The 23,037-nt window shown below is 45.0% G+C and overlaps 1 protein-coding gene and 1 long non-coding RNA gene across 2 annotated transcripts in view; one reads left to right on the top strand and one right to left on the bottom strand.

Annotated features, from left to right (window-relative positions):
* Positions 1-15,522: 15,522 nt before the first annotated feature.
* Positions 15,523-22,569, bottom strand: LOC310657428. The gene is made up of 2 exons (XR_014501775.1): positions 22,465-22,569; positions 15,523-16,621 (listed from the first exon to the last, which is right to left on the bottom strand). It is a non-coding gene; the product is annotated as an uncharacterized lncRNA (long non-coding RNA).
* The window catches only part of GABRA4 (gamma-aminobutyric acid type A receptor subunit alpha4), a 63,822-nt gene continuing 62,993 nt past the window's right edge, over positions 22,209-23,037 (top strand). The window contains exon 1 of the mRNA XM_083458321.1: positions 22,209-22,847. Within this exon, the coding sequence (XP_083314447.1) occupies positions 22,765-22,847 (83 nt within the window). The 5' untranslated portion in view covers positions 22,209-22,764. The remainder of the gene's footprint in view (positions 22,848-23,037) is intronic.

The following is a 23,037-nucleotide window of genomic DNA, read 5'->3' as shown; positions in this document are numbered from 1 at the left end:
GTAAGCAATGTCTTAAGTTATGGATTTGTGTTATGAAAATGTAATGAAATATGGAACACTCAATAAAAATCATGTTAAAAAGAAAGAAAGTGTTCACGTGTGGGTGGATGTGCACATGGAAATAATGGATCTGTGTGACCCATGTGTGCACTAAAACTCAAAGTGCTCAGGAAGCAGGAAAGAGTCTGCTCTGGTGCATCAGAGTGCTGGTGATGTGTGTGGGAAGGTAGGAGAGAATATATTGTTTTGATATTATCCCTCCTCACTCACGCTAGTGAGTAAACAGCAGAGCACACCCCCTTTGCAACTTATAGGAAGTAAGTTGATGATTCATTAGTGTCCTTTAATTAAGCAATCCAGTCTGGATTGTTCCTGGTAAGTTTCCCCTTTATTTTCCTCTTATCTTAAAATAATAATAGCACAACACAGTCTTCTTTAAAGAAGTTTTACTCACATTCAGTTCACAGCAGTGATCTGGAGGCAGGCTTTATCTTGTGGTTACAGTGAAAAGAAGTCTGAGCTACACCTCAGACTTACTGCTTGTGGGCTCCATCCTATGTGAAGGTTGAGCCATTCACTGGCCAAGAGCCAGCAGAGCGAGAGTCCAAGAGAGAGATGGTTGCGTGGCCAACCCTTTTATCTGGTCAGCTAGGGTCACACCCATCTACCTGGTCGCACACAGGGTGACGAAGCTGCAGAGCAAGTATGAGAGGAAGTCCTCCCTGTCTGGAGCCACATTCCCCTGTGTGTCCATTCTAGGCAACAAGAAAACGTTGTACTTGACTGCTCTAGTAATAATACATCCCACAATGTGAACATCAGAGCACTCCCTGTTTTCCAGCTGTGCTAATGTCCTTAGTTCCTGGGAATGAAAGAGGACAGTGCCAATGGCAACTGCATGCAACAGCCACCATCTTTACATGCTAGGCTTGTCATATGTCAGGAAAATTCTTAACATGTCCTGGTTTTCGGGTCTAAAAATGGAGTCCGGGGAAAATTTCGCTGAAATGGCAAAATGTCAGGGGAAACCCGGATGTATGGCAATGCAATGGAAAAAGCAGAAGAAACAGCTCAAAAAGCTTAAAATCACCATTTTTGGGGTAGGTTTCCTCCAAGATTTGGGTTTGTCCCCCCCCCCAAAGCTTAACAAAGCTCAACAACTTTGCGGGTGTCAGGAAATTTATTTTTTGAAATATGGCAACCCTATACATGCTGCAATCACTGCACTTCCAAATTCATAAATGCCAGAATGGGGGAGGAAGACCTGCCCTTTGGGTCAGCGACTTACAACTGTGGGCTTAATGTGACCTAAATTCCAAGCTTCTGCAAGGAAATGCATGAGACACATAAGAAACTGCCTTTTACTGACTCAGATCAATTGGACTATCCAACTCAGTACTGTCTACACTGGCTAGAGTGGCTGTTCAGGGTCCCAGACAGGGGGCAATACCTAGCCCTACCTGGAGATGCCAGGAATCCAGTCTGGTACTTTTTGCAAGGCAGATGCTCTTTCACTGAGCTACGCTACCACTTTAGCTGTGGCTTTTGGCTGCCTTGCACCATCACCCAAAGCATCTATTTTGGTAAAATAATAAATTTTAATTTATACCCCGCCCTTCCCAGTTTAAAAATCGGGCTCAGGGAGGCTAACAGCAAATATAAAACATGGATTAGAATGCAACTTTAAAACAGCATAGAATACAACAAAAAATGCAGCATCAATATCAACAGAATTCAAAAATTCAGGGGTCAATTTGGGGAGGGAAAACAACAGAACGTATGCACGTTGATCACAATGAAACATGCCTTCCATGCTTCACATTTCCAACTCAGTGTGGGGAAAAAGAGTCTGGGGGCCTAATTTATTAACTGCAGCCCAATTATTGAAGATGGCTTAATTTGCCTTTAATGTTCAGTGACTCCATGACAGAGGGTTTTGGTGCTCAAAAAACTTTGCTGCAAATGGGGAGCATGTTGCAGGATCTGTTCAGAACCATGCTATATCATTACTTTATGCAACATTAAATTAACAGCCTGGTGTTCCTTAATTGCATCAGCATGTTATTGGCTCTCTTGGAGCACTGGAGATGAGGAAGCTCTTCGGGGAATCGCAGCTGATTAATGAGAGTGCGTCAAAACTTGTCAGAAGCCAGCAACCCCAGTATGTTTCCCCTATGGGTGAAGATGATAATGAATGAGATATGAAGACAGGCATGGGGGAAGGGGCTATAATGAAAAACCGCTCACACCCTTAGCTAATGCATGCTTATTGGGAAGTAATTTCCTTTGAGTTCAATGGGATTTGCTCCCATCCAAGTGTGTATATAGTGCCCTGGCTCAACCAGTTGAGGGACCGTTCTGGTAACGGTTACTAGGAAAAGATGGTTCAGATGCTGGAAGTGTGAGGTTTGCAGCCTAATCACAAGTGCATGTTTTGCTAGGCAAGCACAGGGCTAGTACACAGAGAGATCTTTTGTTGTTGTTGAAATTTAATCTTTATTGATTTTAAATATTAAGTCCCTTCACCACAAAAAGAACAACAAAAACAGACCCCACCAATTACAAAGAAAATGTTACATATAAAATAAAACTCTTCCATATGTTGAGTCTTCCGTCGTCCTCAGTATGGGTCCTTTGTTTCCTTGTTGACTGCATATTTGTATAATCTTTAACTTAACATGGGACGCGGGTGGTGCTGTGGGTTAAACCACAGAGCCTAGGACTTGACAATCAGAAGGTTGGCGGTTCGAATCCCCATGAAGGGGTGAGCTCCCATTGCTCGGTCCCTGCTCCTGCCAACCTAGCAGTTCGAAAGCACGTCAAAGTGCAAGTAGATAAATAGGTACCACTCTGGCAGGAAGGTAAATGGCATTTCCTTGCGCTGCTTTGGTTCCCCAGAAGTGGCTTAGTCATGCTGGCCACATGACCTGGAAGCTGTATGCCGGCTCTCTCGGCCAATAAAGCGAGATGAACGCCGCAACCCCAGAGTCGGCCACAACTGGACCTAATGGTCAGGGATCCCATTACCTTTACCTAACTTAACATAAATTATCCATTGTACACAGAGTTCTTAAACTTCCTAGATAGGATCCTTTGTATGGCCTACTTCACAGACAAGATAATCCTTTACACTTCCTTCTGTCTCTGTTTCAATCATGCTTCCAAGCTAAGCAGACATGTTTTGCTGATGCTGATGGCTTCAGCCAGTTTTTCCTGAGACTACCAACATTTATTTTACTGCAACTTAGAATTATTTTCCTGCATACTACTTTTTATATTTTCTGCCTGCATTGAAATGTAAGTAAATCTTTTTTTGTTTATCATGCCAAAATGGCGACGAAGAGGGGGAGGTCAGCAGACCACAAATCAAAGGGCACAAAAGGGTGTGATTGCCTAATTCCAAGTTTTAGTAAGGTGCAAAGCTACAAGTGTTTTACTCTGCTAACAGACTTCAAAACCCACTAACTTTTTGTATGTCTCCCACACACCTAAGAAAGGAGGTTTACATTTTAATCTACAGATATAATCCATTTCCTACAGGAAGTATATGTGGCTGAAGCTTGAAAGCAACAAGGAGTTACAAAAAGTTACACTCCATCTTTGTACATTGCAAGGGGCGGTTACACTGGAAAATCTTTATGCCATCTGGCAGAATTTTATCTTGTACACAAATAAACTTCGCTTAACAATAACAACTTATACTGCCTTCCCGTCAGATCTGGAACTCTAGAGTTAACTTTAATTTTTGAATGCAATATACAGTGGTACCTCGGGTTACATACGCTTCATGTTACATACGCTTCAGGTTACAGACTCCGCTAACCCAGAAATAGTACCTCGGGTTAAGAACTTTGCTTCAGGATAAGAACAGAAATCGTGTTCCGGCGGCACGGCGGCAGCGGGAAGCCCCATTAGCTAAAGTGGTGCTTCAGGTTAAGAACTGTTTCAGGTTAAGAATGGACTTCCGGAACGAATTAAGTACTTAATCTGAGGTACCACTGTATGTGATTTGTACCATTCTTTGTCCCTATGCTTCTTAACTGGATTTCTCTTTCACTCTCTTTTTCTTTGGATAATATGGCTTGCTTTGCATTAAAATTGATTAAAAATGTTTGTGTTTTTTTAAAAAGGACACTGAGCATGGCGTTGAAGGTGAATAGGGTCAGGTAATCACTGAGAAAGTTAGCAAGATCAGCATCAGATTACGAAACAGAATCATGGATCTGAAGGAGGAAAAACCAAAGAAAAGATAGTAATCTATTCTGGCACTTTGGGGACAGGGAAGTGTGAATGGAGAAAGTTGGAGAAACAGAAACTGGGCTATTGGCAAAGCAATTAATAAATGTTAATAATATGTCTGTGGAAAAGACGTCCCCAGGAGCTTAAGAATTGGTCTAAGTGGAAAGCAGGACTGGTGGACACACACACACAGTTGGATTGATTTACCCTTGAGGAATAAGACAAAAGAATGGGATAAATTTGATTCTAAAATGGAAATATAGTTAGATAATATTCAGCTTTGTATCCCAGCATATGAGCATGATTCCTTTATCTACTTTTTGAATTAGCTGGTGCTTCAGCTATCACATTCCCAGTTTAAAACTGGTTTGCTTGGGAATTGAAGTAATGTGATTAAGCAACTCCTGTTTTAATAGACGTTTTGCAGATCTGGCTTGAGGTTCCTCGTGCTGCTTAGTGGTCAGTTTGTCACTTAAAACAAAATAGGAGGTAGGATCATCTGGTTGGCTGGATTCAGATGAACAGTTTTCTTCTACGAAGATGCACTGACTTTTGAAGTCTTATGGTGTTTGGAATTAAGGAACGCAATGCATTTCAAGCACCCCCGCCCCAAGAATCCCGGGAACTGTAATTTACCCATCACAGGGTTACAATACCCAACATCCTTAGCAATCTGCAGTTCCCATGATATTTGGGGGGGGGGGTATGTGCTAAATATGTAGTGTGTGTGCTAAACAACTCATCTTATAAGGTTGTGTCTAAGACTGAGCAAAAATCCCCTGCTTAAGAGTACAGGTATTTATGGGCTGTGGCCAGCAGTCCCAATATATTTGTCTTTTCCAAATCCATGCAGCCAAAATACAAACTGGCCGACTCTGGGGTTGTGGCGCTCATATCGCTTTATTGGCTGAGGGAGCCGGTGTACTGCTTCCAGGTCATGTGGCCAGCATGACTAAGCCGCTTCTGGCAAACCAGAGCAACACACGGAAACGCCGTTCACCTTCCCACCAGAGCGGTACCTTTTTATCTACTTGCACTTTGATGTGCTTTTGAACTGCTAGGTTGGCAGGAGCAGGGACCGAGCAATGAGTGCTCACCCCGTTGCGGGAATTCGAACTTCCGGCCTTCTGATAGGCAAGCCCTAGGCTCTGTGGTTGAACCCACAGCACCACCCGCATCCCACCCCTATTCTATACTCTCCTTTAATTTATTGTTAGAATGTCATTTTATGTGTATTGTTAAAAAAAATAAAGTTTTAGCAGAGCAGGTATTTTACAACCTTCAGAATGGACTTTTAGGATTACCATTTTACAATTTTGCTGCACTGGAGATGGGACGTGGCGATTTGCTATTATACATGAGCAGACATCTGAACCCAGGCAATTGCACATCTGAGTGCAATACTCCATTCAATGCGTCCTTTCACCATAGTGGGACTGATCATTATGCACAGTGTTGTGTGTGTGGGGAGAGGAATTATTTTATTTTGTAGTGAGGACCCTGTAGCAATCATTGTAAGCTGGAAATCAGACTTCCAAATCCCATATTGAGTCCACTGTTACTGTGAGCCGACCGCACTGCTGAAAAATCCGTCACTGTTGTTTTTCTGATGGGATACTATAATGGAGTTCTTTTCAGAGCTACATTTGCAAACACTGCTCTGTTCAGTAACCAGCAGATGGTAATCAAGAGCAGATTGGAAGCCTGTCCGTTGAGATTTAAGCACAATACTTCTGTGGCGTACTGAGCGTTTGCCAAATGAAGTTACAGTTTACAAGTTCAGTTCTAAATGCTGGATTGCTCAGCTCTTTCTAGTTCATTGAAGTGTACGGGAGTCTGAATTGTCTGGCCTATTTGGAATTACAGACCTTTTTTTCCCTGGGATGTCAAAGAAGTTTACATCTGCTGTCAAAGCATCCGCTCTGTTGCAAAGCGAACTGATTGCCTGTCCCGACTGAGGAATGGCTTGAATTTGAGAACGCATAACATATATTCCATCACAAACAACTTATAAGAGGTAAGATTTTGGGCTTGGGGGGGGGGAATCCTTCACTACAGGATGCAATAAATGTGATAGTAGTCATGCTGGTCCAGTAAACTGGTGATTATTAATGGATACTGCCAGATATAAAATAGTGGCATTAAATCTTAAGATTTAGAATGTTGTAAAGAAATTGGACTGTGTTCTCAGAATACTCTTAATGGAGGTATGAACAGTGTTTACTTTCTAAAAGAAGGGATTCTGGTTCTCGGACCTAATATGTTCACTCAGAAAATGTTATTTGAAGCCAAATGGTAAACTATCCTAATATATAGTGTTTAAAATCCGATATTCCCCTTCGATATAGCAAATTACACAGCATTGGCTGTGTGAATATTTCTCCTTGACATTTTGTGGTACTATCAATGGAGCTTGGTCCATTAGGGTAAATGGAGAACTGCCCCATTGACCTCAATGTGTCAATCTTCCTGCCTGTCAGTCTTCCTCTTCCTTGGCCACACTGTTGTCCTTGTAGAACTCAACAGATAAGTGGATGGGTGGGAATTAGAATCAATTGACTCTCCCGGTCACTGGGCCAGGCTCCACCTACTGTCCGGGTTCCCTGTATTCCACACCACCAAGCTTAATAGACACCAGCTACTACCACTGAATATGGGCAAGGGTGGCGCTGCGGTCTAAACCACAGAGCCTAGGACTTGCCGATCAGAAGGTCAGCAGTTTGAATCCCTGTGACGGGGTGAGCTTCCGTTGCTCAGTCCCTGCTCCTGCCAACCTAGCAGTTCAAAAGCACGTCAAAGTGCAAGTAGATAAATAGGTACCACTCCGGCGGGAAGGTAAACGGCATTTCCGTGCACTGCTCTGGTTCACCAGAAGGGGCTTAGTCATGCTGGCTACATGACCCGGAAGCTGTATGCCGGCTCCCTCAGCCAAGAAAGTGAGATGAGCGCCGCAACCCCAGAGTCGGCTACGACTGGACCTAATGGTCAGGGGTCCCTTTACCTTTACCACTGAATACTATTTACCAACTATGGACATTGTGCAAACTTATAAGGGCAAAACTATACCTTCCATGAAAAACAAGGGGTCTTCAAGAGCCATATTGGGCAGGGGTCGGCAACATTTATCTTGCCTGGGCCAGATCAGTCCCACAGAGATCTTTCTGTGGGCCGGATTGCCTGCGGTTTTCAGCGATTTTTGGCATCTGCACATGCAGATGCGATTTTCGGCACTGAGGAAGCGAGTCCCTGTGCCACACTGCACCGGTTTAGCACAGTGCACAAGCATGCAGCTTGGTTCAGGGGCGGCTCGGGGGCCGGTCAAATGACCTCCGTGGGCCTTAGATTGCTGACCCCTGCTATTGGGGCATGCTGCACTTGTGTGCAAACCTCACAGGTGAGCGAGGAATGGATGAGCACGGTAAGCTCAGCCTTTTCTCTTAAACGCCATTGTTTAAAGCAAGTAGCCTCCTCGACTTACAGAGGCTTCCTGCTTCACACAGTCACCCTGCATGAGCTGGAGGGTAATGGAGATAGCAGCATGGTATGTCCATGTGTGAGCTCAACATGCTCGTCTCTGCTCATGGCTAGGGTTTACCTGCAAGCAGAGTGCTGAAACGGGGATCTGGATTGCAGACAAACTTGCTGGCTCAAATATTGAAAGGTCCCTTCCAGATGAGCAGCTTATTGTGCATTCATCCCAATGTGTTTGCATGAAGATTGCATGGAGGTTAGATGAACTCAGCTATTTATCAAGGATTCATTCTAATTGGCCTGTGGGGAGGCTCTAGATGGCTTTAAGCAAGCACCCCCCCACACTTTCCTTGTCCTTGCCCAATCTTTGCAGGAAGCGGGTTTGTTGCGCAAGAGTGCCCAACTCGATTGCGCAGCCTGAGATTGCCAGAACATGATTGAGTCCCAGCTGTAAGTGGCAACAGCCTGGAAGCACCTGAAGCCACCACATTTTAAGAGTTTGGCTCAGAATGGCACCTGATCTGGGGGCACTGTTCTATTCATGGAGTGTGTGAGCAATAATGTGCTCCCCTTGCTAAATTTGGTTGAGAATCAAGAGCTTTGCCTTTATTGGTTCATCCTGGAGTTCACATTTCAGGTGGCACTTCCTCTAGGGAAAGGGGAGCTGGGAGCCGGGTTGAAAACTCTGGAGCCGCACCAGTTCTTGCTTCTAGCTGAGGGCAAAGGCTAAGTCTAGGTCTACGTTCGCCCCACTCTTTGCTCTCACCTTCACGGTCACAGAAGGAAATGTGGCCTTTTCCCTTCACTGCCTCGCCTCTGCCTGCCAGCCCCTTTTCCACAGCCCTGCAGCAGCGTGTGAAAACTGTAGAGGGATTGTTACAGTTGCTCAGGGCAACAGGAATTTATGATACGTTTTGCATCATAATTTAGAAGCCTCAGAAGGGGAACATTGTGTGCTGAACAGCTCTCCCCAAGACTCCTCCCAAACATCCTCGCTCTCTCTCTTGCTGCAGGCTATCAGAAGTCGAAATAGCCATTTAAGAAACAGCTGGGAGCAACCAGGAAGTAGACAGGACATATCCTTTAGGCCTCCTTTGTTTCATCGGCTTCCTTCTGTTTCTCATTTGTTCTTGCTTCCCTGAGCACTAGCAGAAGAAATGATCCCCTGCTCTGGATACTGCCAAGCGCATTGCATTTTCTTTCAAACAAACAAGCCAAACAAAATATCATCTAGCAGGACTTTCACAGAAATCCAGGGTGGAGACAGATGTCAAGCTACCTGCCGCTGAGGATAAGTCTAGATTTGCACAGAGGCTGTATCTGACATGACTGCCAGCAGTGTTGAGAGGTACCATTGGAGCAAGACTTGGGGGGCAGAGGTCCAGGGCCCCACTCAGCAGAATGAGCAGAAGGGACCCTAAACACAGCAAGGCTGCATTTATGGATGGGGGATGAAGTCAGTGCACATTAATAGGCGAAAAAATGAACCTGATCTGCACTTTCTGAAATGATATGTGAACAGAAACACAGCAATCCTTCACCGTCCACAGTTCTCCAAGCTTGCCATGGAGTTTTCTTACCAAATAATGTGTGCAAAAATACTTATATTCAGGGAATGTGTTCATAAAGGTGTACGCTAGGGGAAATAACACCATATCAGGGGGAATTGCTTGCAAAATATGCATCTTAGGAAAAACTGCATGCAAACAACAACAACAACAAAAAAAAAAACTTGAAATTGATTCCTCCCCAGCTACATTTAAAGTCAGTGGAGACACATTATCATCTAAAGAGCCCCTCTCATAATTCTTTTAAGACCAGAGTCCAAAACTACCCACCCGAAGTACTAGTAAAATCTCCAGGGCAACTTTACACAATCCATTTCCTATGGAATAGAAAGGCGGCACAAAAATGTCATGTTGTGTAATAATCCTTTAGTTTGAAAGACAGAGACTGAGCAGACAAGAGCCAAGCAGCCAATCCTAGTCCAAATCTGCTTCTGGCCCATAAACAACAGTACCATCCTTTGGACTCAAAGACTTTGAAAGTTTAGAAAAGCTTTCAGGTTTTTTTTTTATCTTGACAAACCTCTACTCCCAAACCAGTTCCTTCCACTTTCCCTGGCCAGGCTGGTTTTTTTAGCTTCCTCCCTGGTGAGGGGATGAGCTTTAGGATGGCACAACTGGGTTTGATTGCCATTCGGGACTCTGAGGCTCATTTCTTTTTCAGGCTCTGCCCTAAACTGTTGAGGCATTTCAGTTCCCAGGAGAATATTCTGGAAGGTGGCAAATTCTCTGCCTCAAAACTGAGTGAAGAATTTTAGGTGCATCCACGAATCTAGTTTTGATTCTATCTAATATTAATTTAACATTGTTGAAGGAAGCAGTTGGCTTGACCTGTTGGATCAACTCATCAACCTCTGATGGATGATCTAGAAGGATTGTTCCGGCATCACTTTCGCTGCCCTCCCCCCCTTCTTCCTTCCAGCCCTTAGTACATATTGCTTCCTTCATCTCCACCCCCAATGAAAAATGTTCAGAGACGGTTTCACTCTCAAATTGTGGAAGAATTCTGCCACTCTCCTCAAGTATACTCAGCAAACCTCTCTCCCCTCCATGCTTCATTAACTACAAATATGGTGGACAATTTGGGGAGCCATTATCATTCACACCATACATTGGTGGTGTGATATTGTTGCCTGCCACCCCAATCTCTGAGCGATGCAAGATTCCAGAGGTTCGAGGCTCTCACCAAAGGTTCCGTTTCATCGGAATGAGGGACAGCAGAGACTGTGGTTGTTGGTTAAAGCAGAGTTCCGTGCTCAGCGGAAGGATGAGGAGTACGTGCTGCATACTCTTGGTTGCTTTATTTACAGTTCAAAGCAGTTATATTACAGAAAGACATCTTGCCTCTGCCGGAGCAGAAAAGCATCCTCTCTCCTCGACAGCTTGGAGAGAAACAACACAGTGAAAAACAGGAAACCAGTGTACGTCACATCCAGTCTCCCTTTCCCGTGAGAAACTCCAACAGTACAGTACAGACTGTGGAATGTAAACACCTGTCTCGTGACAAGCCCTTTCGCTGCACAGTGAAGGAAAACAGAAACCAACATCCTCCCCCTTTCTGTGAACATCACTGGGCAGCGTGTTCGTACAATATCAGTACAAACCCAACTTCTGCACATAGGTACAGTGTTGATCCCTTGATACAATCTTGGATAATACATCAGCAGGAATTTTATTACCTGGCATATAGGACACCGTTACGAGTCCCTTCTGAATACATTCCCTAGCATGCTGCAATTTTAATTGCAAGTGCTTCGTGCTTTGCTTACAACCTTCAGACTTCAGCAAAGCCAAACATGCTTTGTTGTCCTGGTAAACCTGGATTGGACATTTGACAGGAATTTTCATATCTTTGCACAATTGTATCAACCATTCACAATCCTTAAGTGAATAAGACAGTGCATTCAGTTCAGCTTCACAAGTACTTAAGCTAACTTCTTGCATGACCAATCAAACAGACCCTGATTGTACATGTAGCAAACTCCAGACGTACTTTTCCTGTCTTCAGTGTCACTTCCAAAACTTGCATCTGCAAATATCTCAAGACCACCAGACTTCTGATTGTTAAATCTCAGTCTGTAATGCATAGTGCCTTTCAAATACCGCGCTATGCGTTTCAGAGCTTTCCAATCCTTGACACTAGGATTGTTGACTTGTCTGCTTAGCAAATTACAGCTAACAGCAATGTCTGGTCTTGAACATCTGGCAATGAAGTTTAGCTTGCCTAGCACACTTCTGTACAGTGTAGAGTCAGAAAATGCTTCTCCAGTGTCATCTACCTGATAACCTGTTGTCATCGGTGTGTCTACAGGGTTAGCATCCATCAGGTTTAGTTTGTTTAACACATCAGCAATTTTCCGTGACTGGTGTACTAGAATGTTACCATCTTGATCTCTCTCTATTTCTAGAGATAGGTAGTTGTTTACCTCACCAAGATCTTTCATGTCAAAGTGCTCTTTCAGTTGAGCTAGGGCGTTATTGTACATTGCGACATCTTTCCAAAAGAATAATAAATCATCAACATAAAACAAACAGTACAGTTTCTTTTGCCCCTCCTCTTTGACAAATACACATGGATCAGCTTTCCCTTGCTGAAAACCTAGAGAAAACAATACTTCAGTGAGTCTTGTGTGCCAACACCGTGCACTTTGTTTGAGACCATAAAGGGATTTCTTCAGAGCACAAACAAATCCCTGTTTTACCTGTACGCCATCAGGTGGAAGCATATAAAGTGATTCATCCAGAGATCCGTACAGAAAAGCTGTATTAATATCATGGTGACTAATGTGTAGATTTTCCTCTGCAGCTAGCTTGAGCATAAGCCTAATGCTTTCATACCTCACTGTGGGTGAGTAGGTCTCGTGATAGTCTTCACCTGGTACTTGTGCAAAACCTCTGGCTACCAATCTGGCTTTGTGTCTGACTATCTTGCCATTTTGATCAGTCTTCGCTTTGAAGACCCATTTGCTTCCAAGCAGTTTCATTCCTGGAACTACTGGAACTAGCTCCCATGTTTTGTTCCTTTCCAAGGAATCAAGCTCAGTCTTCATGGCATTTAACCATGGTTCAGCTTCCTTTGAATCCAAACCCTGGATTTCTTGGAAACTTGAAGGTTCAAATACCTTCTTGGAGCTTTTAACAGCTGTTACTGCTATCGTAGCAAATTCATCAGCAAATCTCTTTGGAGGTTTGCCTTTTGTGGCTCTCTGTGACCTACGAATTAGCCTTAAGTCTTCAACACTCTCCTCTTCCTTCTTAGGAGAAAAGCGACCTATTGTGAACAATGGTTCTTCCAATTCTTGATCAGAGCTTTCAGAGGGTCGCATAGAGGCTTTCGCACTCTTGAAATCCTCTGAATCACCCGATTCAGTTTCAGATTCAGACTCAGAACCTTCATCAGTGGGTGTGGGTTGTTGTGGTTGCTTCTGACTATCCTCAGTCTCATCACTGTCATCAGGATAACATTGGAAAATTCCCACATTCTCCCCCCACTTTGCATTGTATTCAACACTTCTCGTGAGCTTAATTGTCTTAGAGTCAGTCATCATTATTCTGTAAGACCCTTTCTGATAACCTAGAAAGATACCATGCAATCCACGCTTGTCTAACTTTGAATTTTGTGGTGAATGAACCCACATGTCAGAACCAAAAATTTTCATGTGTTTGATGTATGGCTTCTTGCCAAACATCTTCTCATAGGGGGTACAACCAATCGCTGAAGATAACCTGCGATTGTAACTGTAAACAAAACACGAGAGAGATTCGGCCCAATAACTCTCTGGAAGATTGGCATCATGCAGCAAGGTTTTTAACCCTTGAAGCAATGTCTGATTTGCCCGTTCCGCAAGTCCATTCTGCCATGGCGAGCGAGGACTAGACAAATCGTGTTGAATTCCTTTCTCAGTCAGAAAAGCTTCAAACTGCTGAGAAGTGAATTCTCCCCCGCGATCACTGAAAAGAGTCTTTATCTTCTTACCATGCACATTTTCCAACCAAGCACAGAATTCCTTGAACCTAGGAAAAGCCTCTGATTTCTGCTTGAGATTGTACACAAAAATATATCTAGAAAATGCGTCAATGAGAACCATGAAGTACCTATTTCCACCCAAAGAGGGCGCTAGTGGTCCAACCAAATCAGCATGAATGATCTGGTATGGTTCCGTAGCTTGCCTACTAGACACCTTACCTTTGGCAGCCATTTTCACCTTGTTTGCTGCGCATGCTTTGCACTTCATGTGGTACCTGCAGGGTCTAATAGTCATACCTTCAACCAAGGCAGGCATTTTAGATACTGCCTCAAAATGCAAATGACCAAATTTTCGATGAAAATCATGAATACATCCTGCATGCAAACTTTTGTTAGAACCTGCAATGCAACAAGTGTCATCCTGCACAACATCATCATAATACAAAACAAACAAACGATCAACATATTCAGCATGCAATTCATAGTCATTTTTCTTTGTGATGATGCACTTCTTGTTCTTGAAGGAAACGTCAATGTTCCGCTCATTCAGTTGTCCAACGCTGAGCAGATTATGTTTGGCGTCTGGCACGTAAAGGACATTCTGTATCGATAAGTCCAAACTGTGAAGAACAACAGTTCCGTAGCCTTTACTGGGAATAGTGTGGTCATCCGCCTGGTGAATCGCACCTTCCTGCGGTGTAAAAGACACAAAAAGTCTCTTATCGTTGCACATGTGGTGGGTCGCCGCCGAATCAACAACGAAGAAAGATCTAGACGTCTTCTGGACCTCTGCAACCTTTGGAGTGAAGCGTGAAACCATAGCCTTGTGCTGCGTTGTCCTAGACACCGGACCTTTGCCTTTGCCTCGGCCTTTTCCACGCGATGAGCTTTCGCTGCGCTGCTCTGTCTTGGCCCTGGGATATCTGCATTCCCTCTTCATATGGCCTAGACGTCCACACGAGTAGCATTTCACTGCCTTCAAAGCTTTGGCGCCATCTGGTGGTTCCACTGCACTATGGGATGACGTCTGTGAAGACTCCCCCTTGCCCATGCAGCTAGCACCCCGGCGATCTGCTTCATTTAACACCACGGCAGTAACAAAGTCCACTGTTAGCTGAGCTGTTGGCTGCACAGCAATCTGGGTTGCAACAGACTCCCAACCTGAACCCAAAGATTGTAGTATCATGAAAGAATACACAGCCTCTGGAAAGTTGAGTTCTCTCTGTTGCAGCTCATGTCTCAGATTTTGCATCTCCATCAGATGTAAACGCACATCTCCACCTTCAGCAAGAGCCATATTATGCAGCTTGTTAAAGTAAAACATAGTAGATCCAGCTTCTGTCCTTAAGTGAGCCTCTCTCAAAGAATCCCAAATTTCTCTGGCTGAGGTCTTATCACGCAATAGACAGAGCTCTTCTGGGGATACTATCAATGTAAGTGTTCCCCGTGCTTTGGAATCCTTAACTTTCCATGCATCTGTAACTGGAGCTGGGGGGGTTTCTGTAATGACCTCAAACAAACCCTCTTTCCGCAGAATTGCCTCTGCATACAAAACCCAGTCGGCATAATTTTTCTTGTTGAGCTTAGGAATCCCACAAGCATCCTGAAGGGCCATCATGACTCTGGCATTAGCCTTCAGCGTCATATATGCTGCTTTAAATCTTGCTGCGTCACTGCTGCACCTGCTTTATTCCAAAAGCGCACTTAAAAGTTACTTTCGATTTCCCCAGCATAGTAACTTGAGCCTGGGAGCCATTTTCCTATTCCCGGCAAAACGGCTTTAAAAGTTCAAAGTCCAGCCATAAAGCCATTAACTAGAAGCTGGCAGGCTGCCCGGAGCAGTAGCAACATACCTCATCAATCATGTTTATGCGCAGAGCAGATTCCAATCCGATCTGTCCCTCTGCATTCCGATCCTTTGCCGGCACTCCGATTCGACTTCTGGAGCCCATAACCACGTGTTGGTTAAAGCAGAGTTCCGTGCTCAGCGGAAGGATGAGGAGTACGTGCTGCATACTCTTGGTTGCTTTATTTACAGTTCAAAGCAGTTATATTACAGAAAGACATCTTGCCTCTGCCGGAGCAGAAAAGCATCCTCTCTCCTCGACAGCTTGGAGAGAAACAACACAGTGAAAAACAGGAAACCAGTGTACGTCACATCCAGTCTCCCTTTCCCGTGAGAAACTCCAACAGTACAGTACAGACTGTGGAATGTAAACACCTGTCTCGTGACAAGCCCTTTCGCTGCACAGTGAAGGAAAACAGAAACCAACAGTGGTGTCATTATGCTATATGGTTTATTTACACATATATACAACCTGAGCCTACAATGGAGAGGCTCACAGCATCAACAAGCCAAGAAGGTCTTGCTTCTCCCATAGCCACGGCCTTGGCTCTCAGCAGAAATCAGGCATGTCTCTGTCTCTCAAGTGCCCAGCCTGCTTCTAGCCTCTAGCTCACACAATTCAACCCTGGCTTTTGTCCTTCTAACTAGCAGCTAGTTGAAGGAGGGCCCCCACCCATTTTTCCTCTGGCACGGAACCACTTCCTTTCTTACCTTAATGACCCATATTTAGAGGGCATTGCCAAGAAATGTGTCTTGTTGAATTCAGGAATTAGAAGGCACTCAGGTACAGGCTCTCCCCACACCCCAAAACTCACAACACTATGTTCAGTCAGCGGGATCATGAGGTGTACAGTGCAGTCATGATCTGAAACAAGGTTTTAACCCCACACATTTACCACAACCCTCAGCCCAGCCTGTATTCTGAGTGCACTGCAGACATATAAACTAGGAAGAGTGGGAGTTATAAGCAAAGGATAACATGCAGAGATATGCATAGATGACAGCACCTTCTGTGGATGCCATAATCACCTCTACTGTCTCCTGTCCATCATCAGCAAAATAGTTTTGTGAAATATGTTTCCAGTACATTAAAATACATGGGTGTAGCTAAAGGACAGAAAATATGAACCCTATGATTGATTTAGAATTAGAGGGACTTGGAGACTGAAAGGTGGAGCAAACAGAGAGCACATGGCCTTTGGAGGAAGCATGAGCCTGAAAGCAAACTGATGTATGTAACCTGAAATGAAAGAAAGGGGAAATCACAAAGGAGGAGTATACATGAGTAGCCAACAGGTGCAGGGTGAATGTCAGGTGGGCTAAAGCTCAGAAAGAGCTCAGGCTTGCAAGAGAGATTAAAAATAATTTTAAAAGGTTTCTTCGGCTATGGTCAAAGCAAGAGGAAGAAGAAGCAAGCAATAGGTCCTCTGCGTGGAGAAGATGGAAAATTGCTATTGGGTGACAGACAGAAAGTGGAACTGTTCATCACCTACTTTGCCTTGGTCTTCACCCAAAAGGAAAGTGATGCCCAACCTGGTGATAAGAGAATAAACGATGGAAGGAACTGCAGCCCAAGAAAAGAGGTGGTAAGGGAACACCTAGCTATTTTAAATGAATTAAAATCTCCAGGGCCTGGTACTAAAGGAGCTTGTGGATGTAATCTCAGCGCCTCTGTCTATAGACTTTGATGATTCTTGGGGAACAGGGGAGGTCCCTGCAGAGTGGGCAAATGTTGTCCCTATCTTCAAAAAGGGGGGGAAAGAAGACCGGGGTAACTACCAACTGGTGTGCTTGGCAATGATACCAGGGAAGGTCCTAGAACAGATCATTCAACAGTCAGTCTGTGAACACTTTGTTGTTGTTTAGTCATTTAGTTGTGTCCGACTCTTCGTGACCCCCTGGACCAGAGCACTCCAGGCACTCCTGTCTTCCACTGCCTCCTGCAGTTTGGTCAAACTCATGCTGGTAGCTTCGAGAACACTGTCCAACCATCTTGTCCTCTGTCGTCCCCTTCTCCTTGTGCTCTCAATCTTTCCCAACATCAGGGTCTTTTCCAGAGAGTCTTCTCTTCTCATGAGGTGGCCAAAGTATTGGAGCCTCAGTTTAGGATCTGTCCTTCCAGTGAGCACTCAGGGCTGATTTCATTCAGAATGGATAGGTTTGCTCTTCTTGCAGTCCATGGGACTCTCAAGAGTCTCCCCTAGCACCATAATTCAAAAGCATCAATTCTTTGGCCATCAGCCTTCTTTATGGTCCAGCTCTCACTTCCATACATCACTACTGGGGAAACCATAGCTTTAACTATACGGACCTTTGTTGGCAAGGTGATGTCTCTGCTTTTAGAATCATAGAGTTGGAAAGTACCCCAAGGTTCATCTAGTCCAATGCAGGAATCTCAACTAAAGCATCCATAACTGATGACCATCCAACCTGTGCTTAAGAACCTCAAGTGAAGGATAGCCCACAATCTCCTGAGGGAGTCCATTCCAATGCTGAACAGCTCTTACTGTCAGAAAGTTCCTCCTGATGTTTAGTCAGAATCTCTCTTCTTGTAATTTGAAGCCATTGGTTTGTCTTCTACCCTCCAGAGCAGGAGAAAACAATCTTGTTCCCTCTTCCATGTGACAGCCCTTCATGTATTTGCAGATGGCTATCATATCTTCTCACAGTCTTTTCCAGGCATAGCAGCCACAAGGCCAGTAGCAAGTTCTTCTAACATCATCAGTCAGGACACCTCTATACAATATTTAGTGCTGAATTAATCTAGCACCACTTTAAGGATGTTCACTGCTTCCTCCCCTCATACAGTCTATGGGTGACTTTGTGCATTTCAAAGGCATTAGGAGCAGGACATTCACTGTTGCAGCACTTGCCTTATGGAAATCCCTTCCTACTGACCTTAGATAAGCACCAACTGTGTTAAACTTCCTTCAGAGTTTTCTGTTTCCATGGCCTTTCTCTGAAATGTGACCCCAGCAACATGCAACATTGATCAATGTGATTTTATTTTATTCTGAATTTCATGTGGCATGTTGCATTCTTCCGTTGTATGCTGCTCTGGTTTTTTTAAATGTGTGTAATTAATTAACTAAAATAATGTTTTTTATTTTATTGCAACTTGTGAAGTGCACATGTGTTTGATGAATTTACTGTCGCATTTTTCTCTATATGACAGAATCCAATATAACAATTTTATATGCCATTTGGTTGTATTTGAGTTTATTTCCAGTGGACATTTTATTTTTATTTTTTGCATTTATGGGGAAATCTTTGGCTATGATATCTATCACTGGAAAACAGTCACACTGGTTTATTGTTTTGGGTACAGAAAGGATTTGTACAAGAAGAAGAAGTCAAAATTAGCCATTCTATTAACAGGTGGAGCCTTCCTGTTGGCTGTAGGTGCAGTATGCAGGTGTCAATATCTGAAACAGATACACAAGAATGCAGGACACTGCTTTCTCTAATTCCTGAATGGTGTATGTGTGTGTGTATGAAAGAGAGAGAGAGAGAGAGAGCACATCAGGGTAAGTTGTAGGCAAGAGAACAGAACCAAGTCATCTGGACTGCAGCAGAGCAGAGCACTCACTTTGCTTTTGTGATGAGAGAAGGATTGTGTTTCGTTGAGAAGGTCTCTCTCCCAGCTCATCCAAGCAAATGACCAAATAACTCACAGCATTTCCAGACTGCCACTCTTTCCCTATTCAATCACACACTGGCAGGTTGCACAAGAAAGTTGATTTGGAACTCTTGCGTAACAAAACCCACCCGCTATTTTTTTTGCAACAAGGAAAGTGATGCCAAAATGCACTGGGGAGCATGAGATGATAACATTTGCTGAAGGCAACATTGTCTAACCTCCCTGCAGACAAATCAGAATGAATGATTGATTTAACAGCCATTGCTGTTACCCTTGATGCAAGCATAGCAGGATGACTGCTCAATAAAAGGTTGCTTCCTTTGCCTGTCTTCAAACTTACAACATTCAGTTTCACTGGATGATCCCAGGTTCTAGTATTATGAGAGAAGCAAAAAAACCCTCTCCTTATTAAATTCTCCATACCATCCATGTGTAAGGGACGCAGGTGGCACCACAGAGCCTAGGACTTGCCGATCAGAAGGTCGGCGGTTTGAATCCCTGCAATGGGGTGAGCTGCCGTTGTTTGGTCCCTGCTCCTGCTAACCTAGCAGTTCAAAAGCACATTGAAGTGCAAGTAGATAAATAGGTACCGCTCCAGCGGGAAGGTAAACGGCATTTCCGTGTGCTGCTCTAGTTCACCAGAAGCGGCTTAGTCATGCTGGCCACATGACCCGGAGGCTGTCTGCGGACAAACGCCGGCTTCCTTGGCCAATAAAGCGAGATGATCGCCGCAACCCCAGAGTCGGCCACAACTGGACCTAATGGTCAGGGGTCCCTTTACCTTTACCTTTACCATCCATGTGTAAATTTATACACTGTTATTCGTTCCCTTCCCTAAACTTATAAGCCCCAAATATTGTAGCTTCAGACTTGTCCACACAGGGAAGTTTTTCCAGCCCTTTGGTCATTTTAGTTGCCCATTTTCTGAACTTTCCCAAGATCTACCATAACATTTTGATGTGCAGCAGAGGCCCCAGAGTGAACTGCTAATCATTCCTGTTGCCAGTCACTGCTCTCTCCACACCCCTCTTCATTGGAGCAGGAACAGGGATGCCAGATTTAGCCATAGGTCCTCCAGTTGCTGGTCCCCAAACTAATGTGCATCCAGGACTATAAGACTGTAAATCTCATTTTCCTGTTTTGAAGAATACTGATACACTTCCATATAGCAGTAATAGAATTCATGCAGAATACTGTATGCAAAGAGACCAAATCTAGATGGGACCTAGTTGAATTTCCTAAGAAGAAGAAGAAGAAGAAGAAGAAGAAGAAGAGGAGGACGAAGAAAGAAATGCAGCCAGAGCAAATAAACCTGCAGTCTTCTCAAACTCAGGCAGGCCTTTGTTTTAAAGAGTTGCTTATCTAGATGGAAGCCCTCTGAATGAACAATAAAGCGAAGTAAAATTTAAGTATAGCATCACAGAGTCTCTCTGTGCGTTCTTTATCCAAAGGACTCAGGAGGGCACCTTTAGAGGAACAAGATCTGAAGTGCAATCTGGAAGAATTCAAGGGTACAACAGTACTGAAGATAATCAGATTCCATTTCAAAGGCAAAGAAGAAAAGAAAAAAGTAATGAGACGCTGATGTGTGCTGGTTGGTGATGCAGGGATAAATGAATCATTTAAGCCGTAGTTCTCTACAGACCTACCTGGAAGGTTAGCCTTAGTCGGCTCGGTGGAGCTTACTTCTGAGTAGACGTGCACAGGATTGTACTATTCAAGTTCTACCTCCACACCTGTATTTAAATAACATTTAAATACAGGGTGGCCTTTGGAGCCAAGAATCCCTGCTGTGGGTCTGGCTGGCTCAAACTGTTTGCATGAAGCACATTTTCCAGAAGAAATCCAGCCAGCTCTGAAATCTTTCTAAAATGGATCTGTGGAAGAGTTACCTAATCCCTTGGTGCTGGTGTGATGGAAATTATTTGGGTCACCAAAACCTGGACTTGATTGTGCCGTTCCAAAGGCACTTATCTGACTGCCACCCTCTCTGAAGCTGACATCTCTCTGTTGAGTGGCCAGGGATAATTAGCCGGATTATATGCATTTGGTAGGGAGAGCACTGTTTTTAGCATCGCAGTGCACTGGGAGGGCTCCTCTTCCTCTAGCCCCCTCCTCTTTAATTTTATGCCAGGATCTCTGTAGGAAGAAATCGCCTTGTCACCCAGCCTCTCCTATCAAAGGAGCGCACATGTGTTCAACCCAGCTCTTTATTCTCCCCTGGTTTCATTGTCTTTTTTTGGTGCCTCCCTCTCCCTCTCTCCCTCCCTCCAAAAGACAATCAAGACAAATGAAGACTTCATCACCATGATCACGGCCAGGACATCTGGGAAGGAATGGGAGAGAGAGACAGAGGCATGCACAGCTAGAATAGCTAGAGAGAAACTGTGACAGCAAGTCTGCGTCATTCTGGGATGTGGGGTTTCGAAGCAGAAGTGAAAGTGGTAGCGTTGCCCGTAGGCAATGAGGCTGGATAATGACAGGAAGAGGAGGGGGGATGAAGGTCCCTGAGGGCCATTGTAATGGAGGAAAGGGAAGCCAAAAAGAGGCGTCTGCACAGGCAGTTGATAGGGGTGTGTGTGTGTGTGTGTGTGTGTGTGTGTTTGAGAATGCGGGTCCTTGCTGGAATTTGCAAAATGACTTTTCTTGCCAATTGCTATGTGTGTGCTCTCTTCTCTCCCATGGGGAAACAAAATTGCTCTTGAGGGATACCACTAGCAGTTTTTAATCCACATTAAGGAAGGAACGATTAGTAGTGGCTGTTGCTGATCAGGTTGCGTTTTCTAAGGAGTCTGAAGCCAGTCCAAAGCGTATGGGTTTGGAAGTCTTTCCTACTGATCCCAGGTGTATAAAAGTTGGTCATTTCGTATCCATGGCTTGTGAAGGGAAGATGCTAAGCATATGCTGAAAGCCACTCTTTCCTGAGCGTTTCTTACGTTTCAGGACATATGACTTGGCCACGGGAACAGACTTAATAAGGAGATTCGTGTTTAAGCCTAAATGGGATCTCTGGAAAGTCTTCAGTTGCAAAGAAGAGGAGCTTTAATTAAACCGGTTTGCAAAGGGAGTCCTTCGGACTTGATGGTGGCGTAGCTCAGAGGCAGAGCACAATGCGAAAGGCTTCGGGTTCAATCCCAGACATCTCCAGTCAGGGTTGAGAGACACTCATTGTCTCCAGTTGACAATACTGAGGCAGAAGAAGGAATAGCCTCCTCGCTACAAACCATCTCCTTATGTTCCCAAGTGGGAGGGCGCTTGGAAGAAAAGGCGCTCTGCACACGCTCAGAGGTGCGGGATCAACAACACGTCATTGCCATCGCTTAAGATTTCCAGAGAATATGAGCCCCGAGGTTCTGGGGCAGGCCTCTTGACGGAGGACCCGCCGCCGCCCCAACTCTCGCTAGAAAGAGAAAAGTACAACATACACCCACAAGAGGGGCCCTGAAACCATGTTGCAAAATAAAATAAAAAATTAAAAATCCTCCTGGGGCGGAGTAGCGGGGCGGAGTCAACCAGGAGAGAGAAGAAGAAGAAAAAGAGGTGGGGTTTGGAAGCCTGTTGCCCCCTGGAGTGGAGGGAAAGGGACTTGGGAGCGGAGGCAACTTGCGCGCGCGTCCTGCGTCTGAGCGCGCCACGCGTTTGGCAACGGGAGAAACCGACGCGATGTAGGATCGGGGCGGCGGGGGTTTGGCTCAGGGGATCGGGGCCCCAGCCCAGCCCAGGCTCGCCCCCTCACCTCCTCCTCTGCTTTGGTCGATTGGCGTCTGCCAGGCTCCCTCGCTGGCTCTCCAAGGCAAGCAGCAGGCACATCGAGCTTGTGGCTGGGAAGAGCGGGTGCGCCGGTGGCAGTGGTGGTGGGTTCGCTTCCCTCCCTCTCCTCCTCTCCACTCCACCCCGCTCCTCTTCTTCTCCGTCTCTCTCTCTCTCTCTCCACCCCCCACCCCGCCTCTCCTCCTTTTCGCGGCTGTGTGATCTCTGGACAAGGCGTTTAGTGACGGGGGAACGTGCTACCAGGCTTAAAGTATGGCAAGCAAAGATGGTTTCTGCCAAGGAGCCAGCGATCGCGATGCCTTGGGGTCTGTCTGTCACCTTCCTACACTTCCTGTGCCTGACGACCTGGTGAGTAGCAGGGCAGCATCCCCACCCCCCCACCCCTCCGTCCAATTCCCTGGCACCCCTTACTTGATGCCCCGGATTTGGGAAGGGGAGAGAGAGGATGAAGGTGAGTTGGCGAGGGCTAAATCAAAGCTGCCACCTCCCTCTCCCCGCCTCTCCTTTCTTCTTGTCTCTTTCCCACTAAAATGCTTTT

Source organism: Podarcis tiliguerta (assembly GCF_965153285.1).
Source record: "Podarcis tiliguerta genome assembly, chromosome: 9".
Lineage (NCBI taxonomy): Eukaryota > Metazoa > Chordata > Lepidosauria > Squamata > Lacertidae > Podarcis > Podarcis tiliguerta.
This window is presented reverse-complemented; position numbering and strand designations above follow the sequence as displayed.